We start from the raw sequence: 17010 nt of genomic DNA, 5'->3' as shown, positions 1-17010 counted from the left end.
ATGATATAAATGAATATCTGCATAGTAGTCATAAAATTGTCCTAAGGATGTCTACCTGTAATTTTCCTAAACATGGCCACATCAAAATTAGTTTGAATTACTTAAGAATCTTTGTCTGAAGCTCTCAGGGAAAATATTTTTACTTTGTTTTCCAATGTTCAGATATGGTACAAGCAAAAGTCTTCATTACTGGTACAAAGGAGTGGGCACTACAATTTTTATGTGATGACATAAAAAGTATAGATTTTTAAAACCACCTATTCAGACTGGTACATTTACTCACTCACATACCTGGATGATTCTATGATTTACTTTGAAGATTATGCACTGCTAAATTTTATTGATAGCCGTCTCTCCTGCCTACCACATATCTGGCCTGTCTCCACATTAAGGGAGTGTAGGCCAAATTCTTTCCTTCATTTACCATATAGTCTTTAACTGTAAGGCATTCTGTTAAGCAGCTCTGTAAAAGATACAGAAGTTTTAGTAAGATATACATCTTATACTCAAATGCATGTTCTCTAACATGGATTATAATATAGGAACCCAAATAACTAATACATTGCCAAGATGTCCAAGTACAATACCAGAGAAACAGAAGAAATTGAGATTACTTCTGCTGGGGTCAAAGGAGGGAGGGCCGATGGAGCTAGGATTTCAGAGTGAAGCAGGATTTGGGTATGCTGAGACTGGGGAGGGGTCAAAGTACAGGGTCTAATGTGGGAAAAAGATAAATAGCTCTGTTTTTCTAGAACTTAAGTGTACATGGAGAAGAGTGTGAGTGTGTGTAAAGTCTGGAAGGAGAGATTTGGACTCAGATCATGAGAAGTTAAGAATAACATCCTAAGGAGATATCAACTTAAAACATGTATCAATGTTTTAGAAAAGCAAACCCAAGGTAAAAATTGTGTAAATTCACGCAATGACAGTAAAAAGTATTTAAGTATATATCATCTTTTGGCTTGTTTTCCTTCAATAGTGTTATTGTGGGTTAACTACATTGCTACTTGCTTCTAAAGGAGACACATGTTAGAAGGTTCTAGGATCCAGGTAACAACAAATTATAGGTAACAACAAATTATAGGTAACAACAAATAAGACTTTCCTACGTCTCTTGTATTCATTTTGGTTAAAAAAAGAAAAAGAAAATCAACTCAAGACAGAAAATGAGTTTAGAATGATTTAAGTCAGCGATGTTCATGCTCAGTACCAATGAATCAAATGTTAATCATGCAATGGATGCAAAGATCATGTCCAAGTATTAGGCTGAACCATACAAAACTGCCAATATTGGACTATATTTGATGTATGAAAAAAAATCAGCAATTTCATATGCTTTATCCTAACAGCTCTAAGTATACTGATGACAAGCTTAATCAGCACTTTGAGTCAACTTTAACCTCCCATCACATATTGGATGAGGAAAGTTAAATGAGAGATTTACTAATTGTGACACAAAGCTGTTTGCATGCTAAGTTCTGGTTTATAGGCTCAAACCAGAAAAAGAAAACTAGAAAGAAAAAGGATGAAAAAATAGAGAAGAGGAAGAACAACAAAAAGGACAGAAAGAGAAAATACGAAAGAGATCATGGGGCAGTTGTCCTCTTCAAAAGACGGAAACTGTGATTTAAAAAATTTTTCTGAATAAGGAGGATGGACATAATTTTCCCCACACATACAAATAAATGCTACTTACAGAGCTAAAACACTTACTAACATAATATAGGAGATTCACATTCACTGAGTGCTTACTATGTGCTATGAGGTACTTTATATATACTTTTTCATTAAATTTGTATAAGAACATTTCAATTATAAGATGAATAAGGTCTGAGGATATAATGTATAACATGGTGATCATAATGTTTAACACTATCACAAAATTGAAATTTACTAAGAGGGTAGAACTCAAATGTTCTCAAAAAAAAAAAAAAGGTAAATTTGTGAGGTCATGGATGTGTTAACTAGATGGGGTAAACTTTCACAATGTACATGCATATCAAATCATCACACTGTACACTTTAAATATCTTGTAATTTTATTTGTCAATTATATCTTAATAAAGCTGAGAAAAGATATGAATGAAAACAACACAAGGTTGGTGCTTTCACACCCATTTCTTAAAGGTGAGATGGTTGCCTTCATTCAAGGGTATCACAGCTATCAAGGACTGAGTTAAGATCTGAAGCCAGTTCTGATGCCAAAGCCTATATTTTCCGTACTTCATCCTAATTTCTATAATGCAATGAAAGCTACTGCTGTTCAAGAAGTTTTTAAAAATTCTTAAATGCTGGTCATTTTAATTCAGAGGCCTAAGAGAAAAGATCTCATGTTGTATGATTTAAGTGTGCTGTTGCTGAGCAAGGAAAATTTACCACAAAAAGGAATGGGGTAATCATTTTATATGCCGAGAAACACTTTAATGCACATTATATTTCAAGCAAAAAGAATTCCAAAGAAATTCAATTCAACAAACATTCGAAGTTCTACTCTGTGTCTAACATTGGGAAGAAAGACCTGTATACAGTTACAGTCCCATAATTAATTATCTGGTTAGAGACAGAGGTAAAAGTGGTGAAGATTCACCATTAATAAATGGAACTGGAAATATTCAAATACCCACCATTTTCACATGTACAGCAGAATCTTGATTAGGCATTTCTCGGTTATCCAATCTTCTGGATTTTCCCAGGTGATGTCACAGTGAAAGAGAGAGAAAAAAAGTACAAGTGACATACATACATTTTGGTCTCTTCCTTTATGTTAATGACATACCTGGAAGGTGCTTTTGGTTTGACTGAAATACCGAGTTACTGAAGGCATTTTTTTTTTTCTTTCCTAAGAAGCTCAGCAAAGATTTTACTCTATCTCACAAAGTTTTGAGTTAAAATTGTGTATGGAGAAGTTGCAGCTCTCCTATAAGAATTTATATGGTATTAATAAGATTTGAATAGAATTAAAGCGAAGTGTATATTTGCAAGAAAATGCTTTATTGCAAGAACACTTTATCAACATCTCTACATGTAAGGGTGAAGTCTGTGGGAAAATTATGCATTATTATTACTGAATAAGAATGTAAGGAGAAGCATAATCCACACAAGTCAAATTTATCCTTCAATTTTCTCATTTTAAAATCTTTAATTTTGTGAAATGATGTGACTAAGATCTGACTTGTGTTTGAATCTAGCATAGTGTCTGGCACAAAATAGGTATGTAATTGAATGATCATTTAAGGGTTTTGGGTGAAATTTATATGCATCTTTGTTAAACCAAAAGTTTTAAAAATACCCTATCATTATACTAAGTTTCATTTTTGCAGTATAAATCTTAGGGAAAATTATTTAGTTTTGTTCCTCAATGACTTTACTTTTTTTTTTTTTTTTTTTGCGGTACGCGGACCTCTCACTGTTGTGGCCTCTCCCGTTGCGGAGCACAGGCTCTGGACACGCAGGTTCAGCAGCCATGGCTCACGGGCCTAGCCGCTCCGCGGCATGTGGGATCTTCCCGGACTAGGGCACGAACCCGTGTCCCCTGCATCGGCAGGCGGACTCTCAACCACTGCGCCACCAGGGAAGCCCAATGACTTTACTTTTACTTTATTCCAGGTAAGCAAAATTTTATAATAAAAGCAGTTTAAAAAGGGTAAGTTAGTTGAGCGGGAAAAACTGACTTTTTCTTAAACTCTAGTAATAGAAGTTGAACATTAGATCTGTGTTCTTTATAATTAAAATGTGTGTAGCAGACATAAAAAAAATTTCTCAAATTCTAAAATCCATCCCCCCTTCCACTTAAAGTACATATATAAAATTGGGAAATATCTTACTTAAAAAAGTATTTCCCACCCCTCTCAGAAAGGCTGTTAGTTAAGTTGATGATCTTATAACTTGATGGTATCTTAGATTTGAATAAACAGTATTTCCAAATAGTAAGACACCTCCATTTTTTCACATCTGAAAAATACTGTCATCAAAACTGCCTGGCAAGTCTGTTTCTTCATTTATAGAATCCAAAGCGTAAAATATTAAATGCTTATGGCTTTTCTTCAATATTTAATATCTGAAAAGGATTTCTACATTTCTCAGAAGGCACTATTTAAATAAAACCATTTTATTAGCTTGAAAAAGAGGAAGGAGGATGTGAAAAAGTACAGTGGAGTTTACAAAAACATCACATACTTGAAACACTTGAAAAGCTCAAAAGAAAACAATTCAAGTAGTGAAGAATACGTTTTAATATCTGGGAATCTAAAGTCTTTTGTTACACATAGCCAAGTAGCCCAATTCCTCTCCACTCTCCGCCCCCAAGTATGGCTCTTTTTGGAGCATTCATTCATGTTTAGTAGAAAAGGAAAGAAGAAGGAAAAAAAAAAAAAAAGCCAGTGTTAGTAGGTAAAGGAGTTAATCATCTTTCTCATGGTCTCTTCATTATTTTATTTATACAAATGAAAACAAAGAGTGATCAGAAATCTGCTAATGGCCAACTTTAGGACATTATTTTTAATAAGTAAACCTAATAGTTTACTAGATACTCTGCAAATTTCAATGACGATATTTCATTCTTCCTAATCCTCACTGGCAATCTGACCAGAATTTATCCTTACTCAAAGATAACCTCACATGAAGTGACACTGCAGTCCTAATAGAAAAATCACTATCATTATAGAAGTGTAAAGACTAAGGTATAAATGTCAGCATTCTGGCGCTATTCTAAGGAAGACATTGAAAATTAGGGCAGGTTATTTTTAAACCAATAGGCTTGTAAACCTATACTTGGTATATAAACTTCTGGCTTACTTTGCCAGCAGTCATCTGTTGCAGATGCTTCAAGAGAAAAGCTGCTGAAAAAAACACATCAAGTGTAGAAGACATGTTCAAAAATAGAAAATATCACCCTTGAACTATGAACTCTCTACTAAGAAAGTTCTGAAGTTTTAAGTATTTGGAAACTTTATATGTGGAAACTGGAAAATAATTACTTTGTGTTCTTTCACTGTGAGGTTAAGGTCTCTACTGTAACAGTGTTCATTACAAGGAACATGTAGGACCAAGCTAAAGACTGAAGCAAGAGGTAAGAAGAACTTCACTTGCATAGCACAAACTTGATAACTGATTTTAGCTATCGTGGTATTTCATTCTGAGATGATTCTCTTTATACCTTGAAGTTATTTACAAATCAAAATGACTGAAAATTTCTATATCTACATGAAAAAAATTTACTTGCCTTTACACAAGTTTTAAAGTATCTATTTGAATGCAAATTGAATACTTTTAAAGGCCCACTTGACTGTCTTATGGGAAAGTGAAAAAAGATTAAATTCATTGATATTCTTAGCTTAAAAAGTTGTGATACTGCTTTAAGCTTGATACTTTTAGAAACATTTAAATTACACAATAAATTAAGGAAATTTTGAATGGTAAACTGTATACTACTTATATAAGAAAAGGTATGCATTACTACAGTATGGACAGTATATCAGCAACAGTCCTAAATATCTTACTGCACATCTCTAGCAACATATATTACTTGTCCTAAGCTTGGGTTTTTAATAATGACACTTTTTTAGGGCAATTAGAACATGGAAAATCAAACTATAAGTTCCTTATTTGTATAACATTATAAAATCAATTTCTTGGGGGCATTTAAAGAATTCTCCCTAATTAGATTTTCAAGGCAGCAGTGAAAAAAAAAATACACAAACTGGAAAATGAAACTTTCTCTGATACAGAGACAAAACAAAAATGAAACTGAATAGCAAAAGGTGGGATGGTAAGAGAAGGTGGTAGAAGAAAAGAAAATAGATTTCAAAGGCCAGTTATTTAAAAATTGGCAATTTATACAAATTTTCTTAAATAGTAAAATGTGGCTTCTCAGTCAGAATTTTGTAGATACTTATGAAAATACACAATTTCAAAGCTTAGAATTTATTCATCTATCCTCCCCATCTCCACTAACCTAATAGCTAATAGTGTTTTTCAAGGTGAGTAAACCAAGGCACATAGAAAGTAGATAATTTATACTGATTACCCTTAGAGTACTCTGAGTTCCTCTGTCCTTGAATATGTCCTAGAACAGCATAGGTAGTAAGCAGCATCCAGAGATGCAGGGCTTGGATATAGGCTGCCAATGAAAACCAAGTAAACTACTTTAAGAAATGGTCTGCTGCATTAGCTAACTATAAAAAATAAAGTAAATTCAAGTATTTAAATCTAAGTTAACTACAACATTCTAGGCTATTATGGTGATATATATGTTTGAATCTTAATTTTCAATATACAATGTGTTATAATCCTTACAGACAGTAATCCAGCTTTTATTAATTTATAAAACATACCAGTATAAACCTATTCCAAGATATCCTGGATAAGGCTTATGGGCACAAAATAAAAATTAATTATCTTTATTATTAGCCATAATAAATAGTTCCTAACCCTAGGTACACAAAGCATGTGGCTATCAGCAAAACTGAGTCTCACAACAACTAATGAACAACAAAATTGGATCTTTTTTCCCCTTGAAAAGAGATTTCTGAGGGTACTTTGCTTTTCTTTAACATCTATGTGTGAAACCATAAGCTCTTTTTTTTTAAACAATAGGCTCTTAAAATTAGATCCTACAAATTATAATTTCTGAGACTCAAGACACTGCAAAGTTTTACATATTCATATCTTTGCAAACTATAAAGAAGTTTTTTTTTTTATAAAGAAGTTTTACATTATACAGGATCATTCTGTTTTTATTTCCTTAATTTGGATGCTTAAATGCTTAAAATTTCAAAAGATACAGAATCAAATAAGAATCAGATAAAGTTAAACAAGAGAAACTCATTTTTACATGAACTGTACACACTTACCCTGAAGGTAACCGGACAAGCTACCGCAGCAAAAGAAAATTCTTCCTGTCTGAGGAGTACTAATATAGAACAAGGTGCAGCTGAGGGCGGTTCCGAAAGCCTTGGCTAATAAGCTCTATGCAAAAACAGTCTTGTGACGCATCACTACACAGTGCTTTATTATGCTCTGGGTGACAGGCTTGCTGGCTCTGAGTTAGTCACCAGTCAGTCTACAGAACATGATCAAATAAAATAATGTGGCAGTTAAGAGAAGGTAAATCTGTACTATTAGAGCACTGCCAACTTGCTCTGCAAAGAAAAAAGGAACCTCAACAGTAACACTTTGAAACACTCTCTTCCTCATGTGTTTTTTGGCTGTCAGCGTACTTGTAGTATGTGTACTTTTCTGTATGAATATTATATTTCAATACAAAGTGAAAAAGAGTAGGTCGTGGTTGCCAGGGGCTGGAGGAGGGGAGAGCGGGGAGCTATTGCTCAACGTGTACAGAGTTTCAGTCTGGAAGATAAAAAGAGTTCTGGAGATGGATGGTGGTGGTGGTTTCACAACTATGTCAATGTACTTAATGCCATCGAACTGTACACTCAAAAACAGTTAAAGCGGTAAACTTTGTTATGTATGTTTCACAGTTTTAAAAAGATTAGTTCATTTAAGACATGTGAAAAAAACATGATGCATAAAAGTGTGGTCAGTAAGATGTTAACAGTCTTTATTGCAGGGCAGTGGGATTTAAAGTGACTTTTATGTTTTTCTTCATATTTTCCTACACTGTAAATTTCAACAAGACCATGCATAGATCTACTAAAAAATCTGAACACAATGAAAACTAATTTTTATGGTTAAAAAAATTGAAAACAGTTCCCTTCCTGCTGGAAATGAAAGCAAACTGTTGTGAAGAAAAATATTTTTAACCTTTAAAGAAAAATCAGTCTTGTTTTCAACCTGAGTAGTAGGATTAAATATGCTAATACCATGTGGCAGGTCCTGATACATAAGTTATGCTACGGGCTCTGGGAAGCTTTATCATTAGAAACATGGCTATACTACACTTACGTAAATAAATTTTTATACCAGCCTTCTCTCTTCTACGCTCAAGAGAAATCAAACCCACAAAACATTTCAGTAATCAAACTTTGTGAAGTGGCATTCTCTATTACAAACAACACAAAAAAATTTTAAATAGCTTTTTAAAAAGGCCACTAACAAATTAACCAAACTTGGTATCCTACCAAACGTTAAAAATTGGCATTGCTATCTTAATAAGATGAGAAGATTGCCAACATAACATTTCTCTTAGAGGAAAATCTTTTATATTCTAGTAATGAAGGCTCAAGGGCAACCAGGTGATCCATTTTGAAAACACCTCTGTATTATGCATGAATGTGACGACTTAACTGTCCTTTAATATATTAATATGGTTAGTAATGATAAGAATTTTAAAGATATCTCTTTGAAACATGACTCCAGATAAATCATCTTCAACAAAAACAACAAAGAATGCTGGAGTTAGAGTTCCATAACCTTTTTGGAGGGGTATTTAGAAATACTATTAAAAGCTTTAGAAATATACATTCCCTTTGGCACACCAATTTTATGTCCTAAGGAAATAAGACAGTACATAAAGATTTAGTTGTAAGGGTGTATATTGCAGGGTTGCTTTATAATACTGGGAAACTGTAAACAGCCTAAATGCCCAGTATCTAAATGTTTATTAATACTGGAGAGGTGAATAAATTGGGGTAAACACATAAAAAATTATACAGTTCTCAAACATGATTATTCTAAATAGCTAAAATTTATTGTATGCTTACTGTGTGCCAGATACTTTTAAGCACTTGACATACCTCATCTCATCTCATCTTCATAAGCCTAGAAGGTTTGTGCTATTATTATCCTCATTTTAAAGGTGAATAAATTAAGGCTTGTAGCTGGCAAGTGGCAGAAATGGATTCAAATTTAGGTCTCTGTGACTTCAGAATCCATGCCTGTAAATCACTATACAGGGCTTCCCTGGTGGCGCAGTGGTTGAGAGTCTGCCTGCTGATGCAGGGGACACGGGTTAGTGCCCCGGTCTGGGAAGATCCCACATGCTGCGGAGCGGCTGGGCCCGTGAGCCATGGCCGCTGACCCTGTGCGTCCGGAGCCTGTGCTCCGCAGCGGGAGAGGCCACAACAGTGAGAGGCCCACGTACCGCAAAAAAAAAAAAAAAGCACTATACAGTACTGCTCTGTGAGATTAATATTTACATATATACTGAGACATACATGATCTACTATTGAGTGAAAAGAGTTATGAGAGTATCTATAGCAAGAGTCGAATTTTGGGGGAGAAATCTTTATATAAGCACAGGAAAGTCTAAAGTAGAATACATAAGACAGTATCAGTAATGGGGTTAAGGGGCCATTTTTATTTTCTGAGCTTCATAAAATAAATGAGTTCCTTGGGAAAAATGGCTTGTTAAAATGATATAGTAGTAGAACCGATCATGTCCATAATCGGAAAAGAAAGTTAAAAAAAAAAATCAGAACCAGTCAACATTAAACGGATGGATTATTTAAACAATATTTCTAAAGTAGAGACAGAAGCAAGGAATTCGGCCAGTTTACCCTAAAAACAAAACAAAATACTTTACAGCATGAAAACCAAGATGGCTAGTTTCTTATCAAGAGGGATGTTTTTGGTCTCTAAGGGATAAATGACTTTGGCTTTGATAGTGCTCTGTCCAGCTACTCTAAGGAGAGTGGAGAAGAGAGGAAATATGAGCATTGTTTCCTGACCACATATAGGGGACTTCTTCGGCCTTTCAATTCCATCTAGTAGGTGGGTATACGTGGTGGGGTGGGATTGTGTGTCTCGTGGGGTGTCCCTCTATGTCTAAAAAACCGTGCATTACCGGGCCTTCCCTGGTGGCGCAGTGGTTTGAGAGTCGCCTGCCGATGCAGGGGACATGGGTTCGTGCCCCGGTCCGGGAAGATCCCACATGCCGCGGAGCGGCTGGGCCAGTGAGCCATGGCCGCTGAGCCTGCACGTCCGGAGCCTGTGCTCCGCAACGGGAGAGGCCAGAACAGTGAGAGGCCCGCGTACCGCAAAAAAAAAAAAAAAAAAAACGGTGCATACCTTAATTTAAAAATAATGTATTACTAAAAAGTGCTAATGATCACCTGAGCCTCCAGCAAGTCAAAATCTTTTTGCAATAATAACATTAAAGAACACTGATTACAGACCACCATAACAAATATGATAGCAATGAAAAAGTTTGAACTATTGTGGGAATTACCAAAATGTGACAAAGAGACATGAAGTGAGCAAATGCTGTAGGAAAAATGGTCCTGATAGACTTGCTTGATGCATGTTTGCCACAAACCTTCGATTTGTAAAAAAATGCAATATCTGCAAAGTGCAATAAAACGAGGTATGCCTGTGTAATTTAATCAGTAAAACCTTAAGAGAAAGATAATACTTCCCCCTTCATTATAGGTAAGGAATCTAACGTCTGGGAGAAGTCACTTCTTACTTACATACATGAGCTGGAAGACTTTTTTTCTTACTTGATCAGCAATATTATAAACATAACACTTACATGAGAGGGCTAAAGATATGTATAAGAGTAATGTTTTGAAACTGTGCCATAGAAAGGAACAAAGGACATAAGTACTGAATGAAAGAAAATGAATTTTGTTTCAAATAGCTCTAGGATCCTCTTTTTTTTTTTTTGAGAGGAGACATAAAGGATCCAGGAATAAAAGAAGTCATAAAGGCAGTCTCTTTAGCAGCACAGTGGACTTTCATCTCTGGACACAATGACTGGGCCTTGTTGCCTTGGAGTTTCTTTATTTACTGTCGTAGAAACAAAATTACTCATATCACTCCTGATGCAAACTCTAAACCTGAAATTGATATGCCAAGAGCAAAGAATCATACAGGACTCAAATATTTGGCAGATTTTTCTCCCCTTATAACACTGAAACTGGCTGTCTTTATCAACGGAGAAAGGGATACTCATTTGTACTTGAGAGTAACTTGTTAAAACTTTTAGATACCGTCAATTTTCAATTAACTTGAAAGGCTAAAAATGATCACTTCATATTTTGCCATCAAAAAAGTTTCTCAAAATTTTGAAATAATGAAAAAACAAAGAAGTCCACAGAAAATCTATCAGTTTAAATCTTAAAAACTTATTAATTGATTTTGCCTTTAATCTTTGGGAAGGGAGTAAAGGGAATAAAGGTATTATATTAATTGTTATATATGAAAAAAATCATTTCATAATCCCACGTAACAGCTGTGGTATGTAGTTATTTCTCAATAATCCAATCTATGACTTAACTACTAACTCACAGTTAATTTACCATAATCCAATTACCATTTCTCTGTGGAATGTATTTTTAAACTTCATTCTGAACTTGCTTGACACCCTAGGAAGTTATTCCAAACCAAACAATAAAGTCATAAAAGGAAGACAATTCAGTAGGAGGTAAGATGTAATACTCTCTGTAAGGACTCTTGCCAAATTTGTTCCTGCTAATTGTTGCACGATGTAAATAGAAAGACCATTTTTTTAATCATACAAAACACCTGTCTAGGCATATGACTTCTCTCAAAACTTCTCGGAAAAAGACAACAGTCAACTAACTTTAAAAGTGTGACTGTTCAAAATAAAATTGAAACAAGGTGATATAAATGTTTATATGAATATGGTTTAAAATGTTTAAGGAGCAAAAACGGAGGTGAAAACAATTAATTATTATATGTTGGGGAAATGAACAGCAAGTAAAGATTTTCTCGTAAGTTTTTCTCTCATTTAAAATAATTATTAATTATTATATGTTGGGGAAATGAACAGCAAGTAAAGATTTTCTCATAAGTTTTTCTCTCATTTAAAATAATTCCAAAGACTTATCCTATTAGGTGACTGTTAGCAAAGTTGATTGCTGCATTTATGAATTTACACACATATATATAAACTGAGGAAAACCTATGGTTCTAATCTCAATACATTTCTTAAAAACTCTATGCAGGGCTTCCCTGGTGGTGCAGTGGTTAGGAATTTGCCTGCCAATGCAGGGGACACGGGTTCGAGCCCTGGTCTGGGAGGATCCCGCATGCCTTGGAGCAACTAAGCCCACATGCCACAACCGCTGAGCCTGTGCTGTAGAGCCGGAGCTCTGCAACGAGAGAGGCCACAGCAGTGGAAGGCCCATGGGCACTGCAACAAAGAGTAGTCCCTGCTTGCCCAAAGACCCAATGCAGCCAAAAATAAATAAATAAATAAAATAAATGTATATATTTAAAAAAATATATCTTTGTTGATATGTATACATTAAAAAAAACTACGCAAAAATCTAGGATTGAATAACAATTTTCAGAAACTCAAATGAAGTTCTTGGACACAGTCTATATCTTTTTACTTTCTTATTTAAAAAGTAATAAATTCTGTAAACTCCTTTAGAGGAAATGACATTTGTGTTGCAATAAGTGGGTCAAGTTCAAGAAAATCCGATGTAGGACAGTACCATAAATGAAGGAAGTCTTTCCTAACTCTCAAATGTACTATGTTCTAATCTTTCAAGATGCTTAGCACTGAAATTATTGTTCCTATTTTATTATATCTGGATTTCTGTGCCTGAAATGCAACAAGAAGAAAAACTTTTGTTTTAATTCTGGACTCCTTCCACATCATAAAGTTGGCATTCTATATGTTGAAAAGAAACAGTATTGTTTAGGATTGCTATTTTGATATGGGTTATAATAAAAATGGTAAAGAAGTTTTATGGTATTAGTGGCTTTTATTATTGATGTATTACATCCAGTACATCTAAAAGGAGAGTACAAAGAGAACGTACTATCCCTTCTTCTTGCTATGCTAAATAAACTCATTTAAAAAGTAATAAGGTAAGAAAACAATGAAGAAAATTACTGAGATTCAAATTCATAAACTAATAACTTGTAGCAAAGAATTATCTGAAATCATATGGATGATATCAGCGGTTGATAACTTGAGTTTTTAAAGTATATAAGTAGAAGAAAACACAAAATATAACCCTTTCAAAACCTCTCTGAATATTAATAAACTCAACATAGTAAACCAAAGTAATTAATTTAAGCTTAGAAAAGTTTTGATAACATATAGTACATTCCATAATGGAATGTGTGACACAGAAACCAAATTTATGGTTACCAAAGGGGAAAGGGCTGGGGGGGAGGGGTAAATTAGAAGTTTGGGATCAGCAAACTACTATATATAAAATAAACGAGGGCTTCCCTGGTGGTGCAGTGGTTGAGAGCCCGCCTGCCGATGCAGGGGGCACAGGTTCGTGCCCCGGTCCGGGAAGATCCCACATGCCGCGGAGCGGCTGGGCCCGTGAGCCACGGCCCCTGAGCCTGCGCGTCCGGAGCCTGTGCTCCGCAACGGGAGAGGCCACAACAGCGAGAGGCCCGCGTACCGCAAAAAAAAAAATAAATAAATAAACGAGGTCCTACTGTATACCACAGGGAACTATATTCAATATCTTGTAATAAACTATAATGGAAAAGAATCTGAAAAAGAATATCTTTATCTATCTATCCATAAATAAATATATCTGAATCATTGTGCTGTACACAAGAAACTAACACAACATTGTAAATCAATTATACTTCAATAAACCAAACCAAACCAAACCAAACTAAAACCAACAATGGCATGTGTGCTCGTTAGAACAGAACTTATAAAAATAAGTTTATTAGAAAATGACCTTCAAAAAGCTTTGTGGTCAGGTTTTATACTTTCACATATTCAAACTTTAACTTTATATTCAAACTCTAACAGCTCCCATGCTAGATAAACTATAACACATAAAAAGAAGTTAACTACCCAATGCCATTTATGAACTAACTAGTACAAAACCCTGAAACAAATGTCTCTCAAAAAGAGACAAAAAGAGAAAAGATACCTAATTTCACTTATGAATACACATAACAAAAGTTTTAAATAATAAACCAGTGACAGGGTGGGATAGGAAGGGTGGGAGGGAGATGCAAGAGGGATGAGATATGGGGATATATGTGTATGTATAGCTGATTCACTTTGTTATAAAGCAGAAAAAAACAACAACCCAGTAACAAACTAAATTCAATAGTATAATAATCATCTGACATGACTGAATCAAATATATTCCAAAGATCAAGTCATAGTTATCAAAGAGAAATGATAGGATCACAGGTGATTGTATTTTCTTCTTCATACTCTTTGGTACTTTCTCAATTTTCTATAATGAATAATATCTTATACCTAGAAGAAAACAAAGATTATTTTTTAAAAGTTACATGTCCCAAAATAAAAGCAAGTGAAAGTGTGTATAATGCTACTACATCTTTAGAAGAAATGGACATGGCATATATTAAGTAATATTTATGAAGGTAAAATGAAAATTATCTATTGGAGCAAAATCATAATGCCTTACTATTTTTTTCTGTAGTTAGCCTTCCTCATTCTATGGCTTGGAGGGTAAACTAGTGAGTAAGTTATACAAACTATTTAATGCTATATTCTCCTACTCTGGCTATCATATGAAGTCATAATGTATAAATGAGTCATGTGCAAATCAAGTTTAGTAAAACATTCTAAAGAATTAGTCATTGGCTTAATGAGCCATTTAAAGGTTTGAAAAGGAGGGTCAATTTAGACTACTCAAAAATGGAAGTGAAACAAAAAAACTTGGAAAAATATATTTCTAACATACTCTCATGGCTGAAAGTCATTTTATAAAAGCCCTTGCAAATCAAGAAAAAGAACTCAGATGGTTCAGAAAAGAAGAAAATAAGTGACCAAGTTTTTAAAAAGTTCAACTTCAAAAGTAATAGAAATATTAATACTTTTTTAAAAAGCTATCATTTGGCAAAGATCAGAAAAAAAAAAGATAACTACTCCCAGGAAAATACAGAGTTAGGTACTTAAATATACTGTTGGTGAAAATATAAATTGGTACAACCTTTTCAGAGGGTAACCCCTGGCAGCACATTCAAAAGGCTTTGATCAAGCAATTCCATTTAAACAATCATGGACACGCACAGATTCTACAAGAATGTTCACTGATCCATTATTTATCATAACGGAAAGTGAGAAACAATCTAAATGTTCACCAATGAAGAACTTGCTAAATAATTAATGATATCCGTATATGATATAATACCAAAGACAATATAGTCATTAAAATAAGTGTAAGTTTATTATTAAGAAATAAATTAACAAGTTAAACATTGTTTTAACAAGTTAAAAACAATGTTATAGTATGGTCTCATTTTGGGAAAATGCTACTTAATAGTTATATGTACAGAAGGAGAAAGGAGTACATTTACTAAAATATGGGGTTTTTTAGGTGGTGAAAATTGCAGATTACTTTTTTTTGCTTATCTAGATTTTCTAATTTTATATCAGCATATACTATACCAGAAATAAAAAGAGAAAGAATCAAAGGGAAAATTAAGTTTAAGATAGGTAAATAATTAAAAATGGAGAAATTCCTTGTAAAAAGCTGGATCTTAATTCAGGTACTCATGAGTCCTTAATCATCAAAACTCCCCTAAAGCTAAATCAAATGATTGGAAATCCACACCTGTGGACCCCGTGAGTTAATTTTGAAATATATAATGAATCACATAATCTGTGCTTGTTCTAAGTATACTAGAGGGGACTCAAAAGTGAGTCAAACAGATACAGCTTTATCCTTTACAATAACTCACGTTTCTCATACAATTTTAGTGAAATTAAATCTCAGTAATTGTAAATGATATATGCCAAGCCTCCAAGTGTATTACCCAGGTCAGCTGAACCATCTACAATTATGACAGCAGGCATGCAGGGATTGGGCTAGGTACTGTTTTCTAGAGTGCTAGGTACTCAGGTTAAAAACTGTTGCTCAGAATTTGGCATAATGCTGGACATTTCTCATTCCCAATCTTTTTAACTTTAAGAAAGATATATGATAAAACTAGTCATTCAGTTTTATCTCCAAATCTGAGGGCTCAAATGGAATACTGTTTAGAGATCATTCTTAAATGTATTACTTAATATGAATAATATACTGTATGAGAACATCATGTCTAAAATAAAGTTGGGAAAAGAATAGCTTTGTTTATTATATACACTGAAGTACATAATTTCATTTTTAATCTTAATAACCCAGGTGGATATTAGAATAGTATACTGTTGGAATTCTCCCAAAGTATAATTATTTGAAACAAGTGAAATGAAAAATAACAACACAAAAACAGAACATATTCTAATATAATACCCTGAAGGAAACAGGGGGCAGGAGAGTTTTTAGGTGAATCTTCTCCACTCTAGAGAACTGGAAACTTACAAAGTGGAAGGCTTACAAAAGTGAAATTTGTCCAGGGCTAAACCATTAGAATGTGGCAGTGCTGAGATCTGAACCAAGGATTTACCAACTACTAAACTCAAACATCTATTACACGACCCCATTCCCTTACAAGATTGTTTAGTGGTCAGATCACAGATTAACATAACTTGTTAAAGAAAGAAAATACTGTGTATCTTTACTAGATAAACCACAATATTTATATTATGCAGAGAAAAACAGAATAATTATGGATCAGTAGATATCGAGTTCCTTCTCCTGCCAAAACTAGGAACACATGACAATATCATGCATGGTACACAGTTGTGCACAAAAGACAAAATAGAATAAAGTATTTAATTAGCATAGAAAGACAAAAATTTTAAATATCAGCAACACAACACCTTACTAAAGAAGTAATTCTCATTCCCAACTGGAAGCATGCTTTACTCAAAAGCTTCAGAGAGAGCTATAATCAGACTGAATGCTGGCTCTGTTATTTATTAGCTAAGTTCCTAAGCAAATTGATAGAAAATTACAATAATTACCAGCTGTACTGTGTTTTAAGGATTAAATTAGGTAAGCATGCAGGGCACACTTGGACATAAGTAGATACCTCAATGTTTTAGTTCCTTTCCCTGGTTACAAGATAACAAGGCAGTGCCAAATTAACCCAAATGCAAATCGGTTTCTAATTGTTTTCTAGTTCTAATGCAGTGTAGCCCCCTTTTATCTTAGGGAACTTCAGTGGGTTTCTTTTTTGTAACATTTCACTATGCTTTAAAGCTAGGTTAGGTTCTCAAACTTTTCCTATCTCCCTCTAT

At 34.1% G+C, this 17010-nt stretch overlaps 1 protein-coding gene across 7 annotated transcripts in view; it reads right to left on the bottom strand.

The window, feature by feature from the left end:
* NT5C3A (5'-nucleotidase, cytosolic IIIA) overlaps positions 1–17010 on the bottom strand; it is a 41877-nt gene that overhangs the window by 13164 nt on the left and 11703 nt on the right. For 2 of the 7 annotated variants that reach the window (XM_032642378.1, XM_032642382.1), the window contains exon 2: positions 2624–2678. The exons of 2 other annotated variants lie outside the window; for them this stretch is intronic. In XM_032642378.1, the coding sequence (XP_032498269.1) occupies positions 2624–2659 (36 nt within the window). In that variant the 5' untranslated portion in view covers positions 2660–2678. Of the gene's footprint in view, positions 1–2623; positions 2679–6024; positions 6118–6850; positions 6955–17010 lie in introns of those variants that run through there. 3 more of the 7 variants (XM_032642377.1, XM_032642380.1, XM_032642379.1) reach the window with 3 other exon arrangements.

This window comes from Phocoena sinus, chromosome 9 (assembly GCF_008692025.1).
Source record: "Phocoena sinus isolate mPhoSin1 chromosome 9, mPhoSin1.pri, whole genome shotgun sequence".
NCBI classification, from domain to species: Eukaryota; Metazoa; Chordata; class Mammalia; order Artiodactyla; family Phocoenidae; genus Phocoena; species Phocoena sinus.
This window is presented reverse-complemented; position numbering and strand designations above follow the sequence as displayed.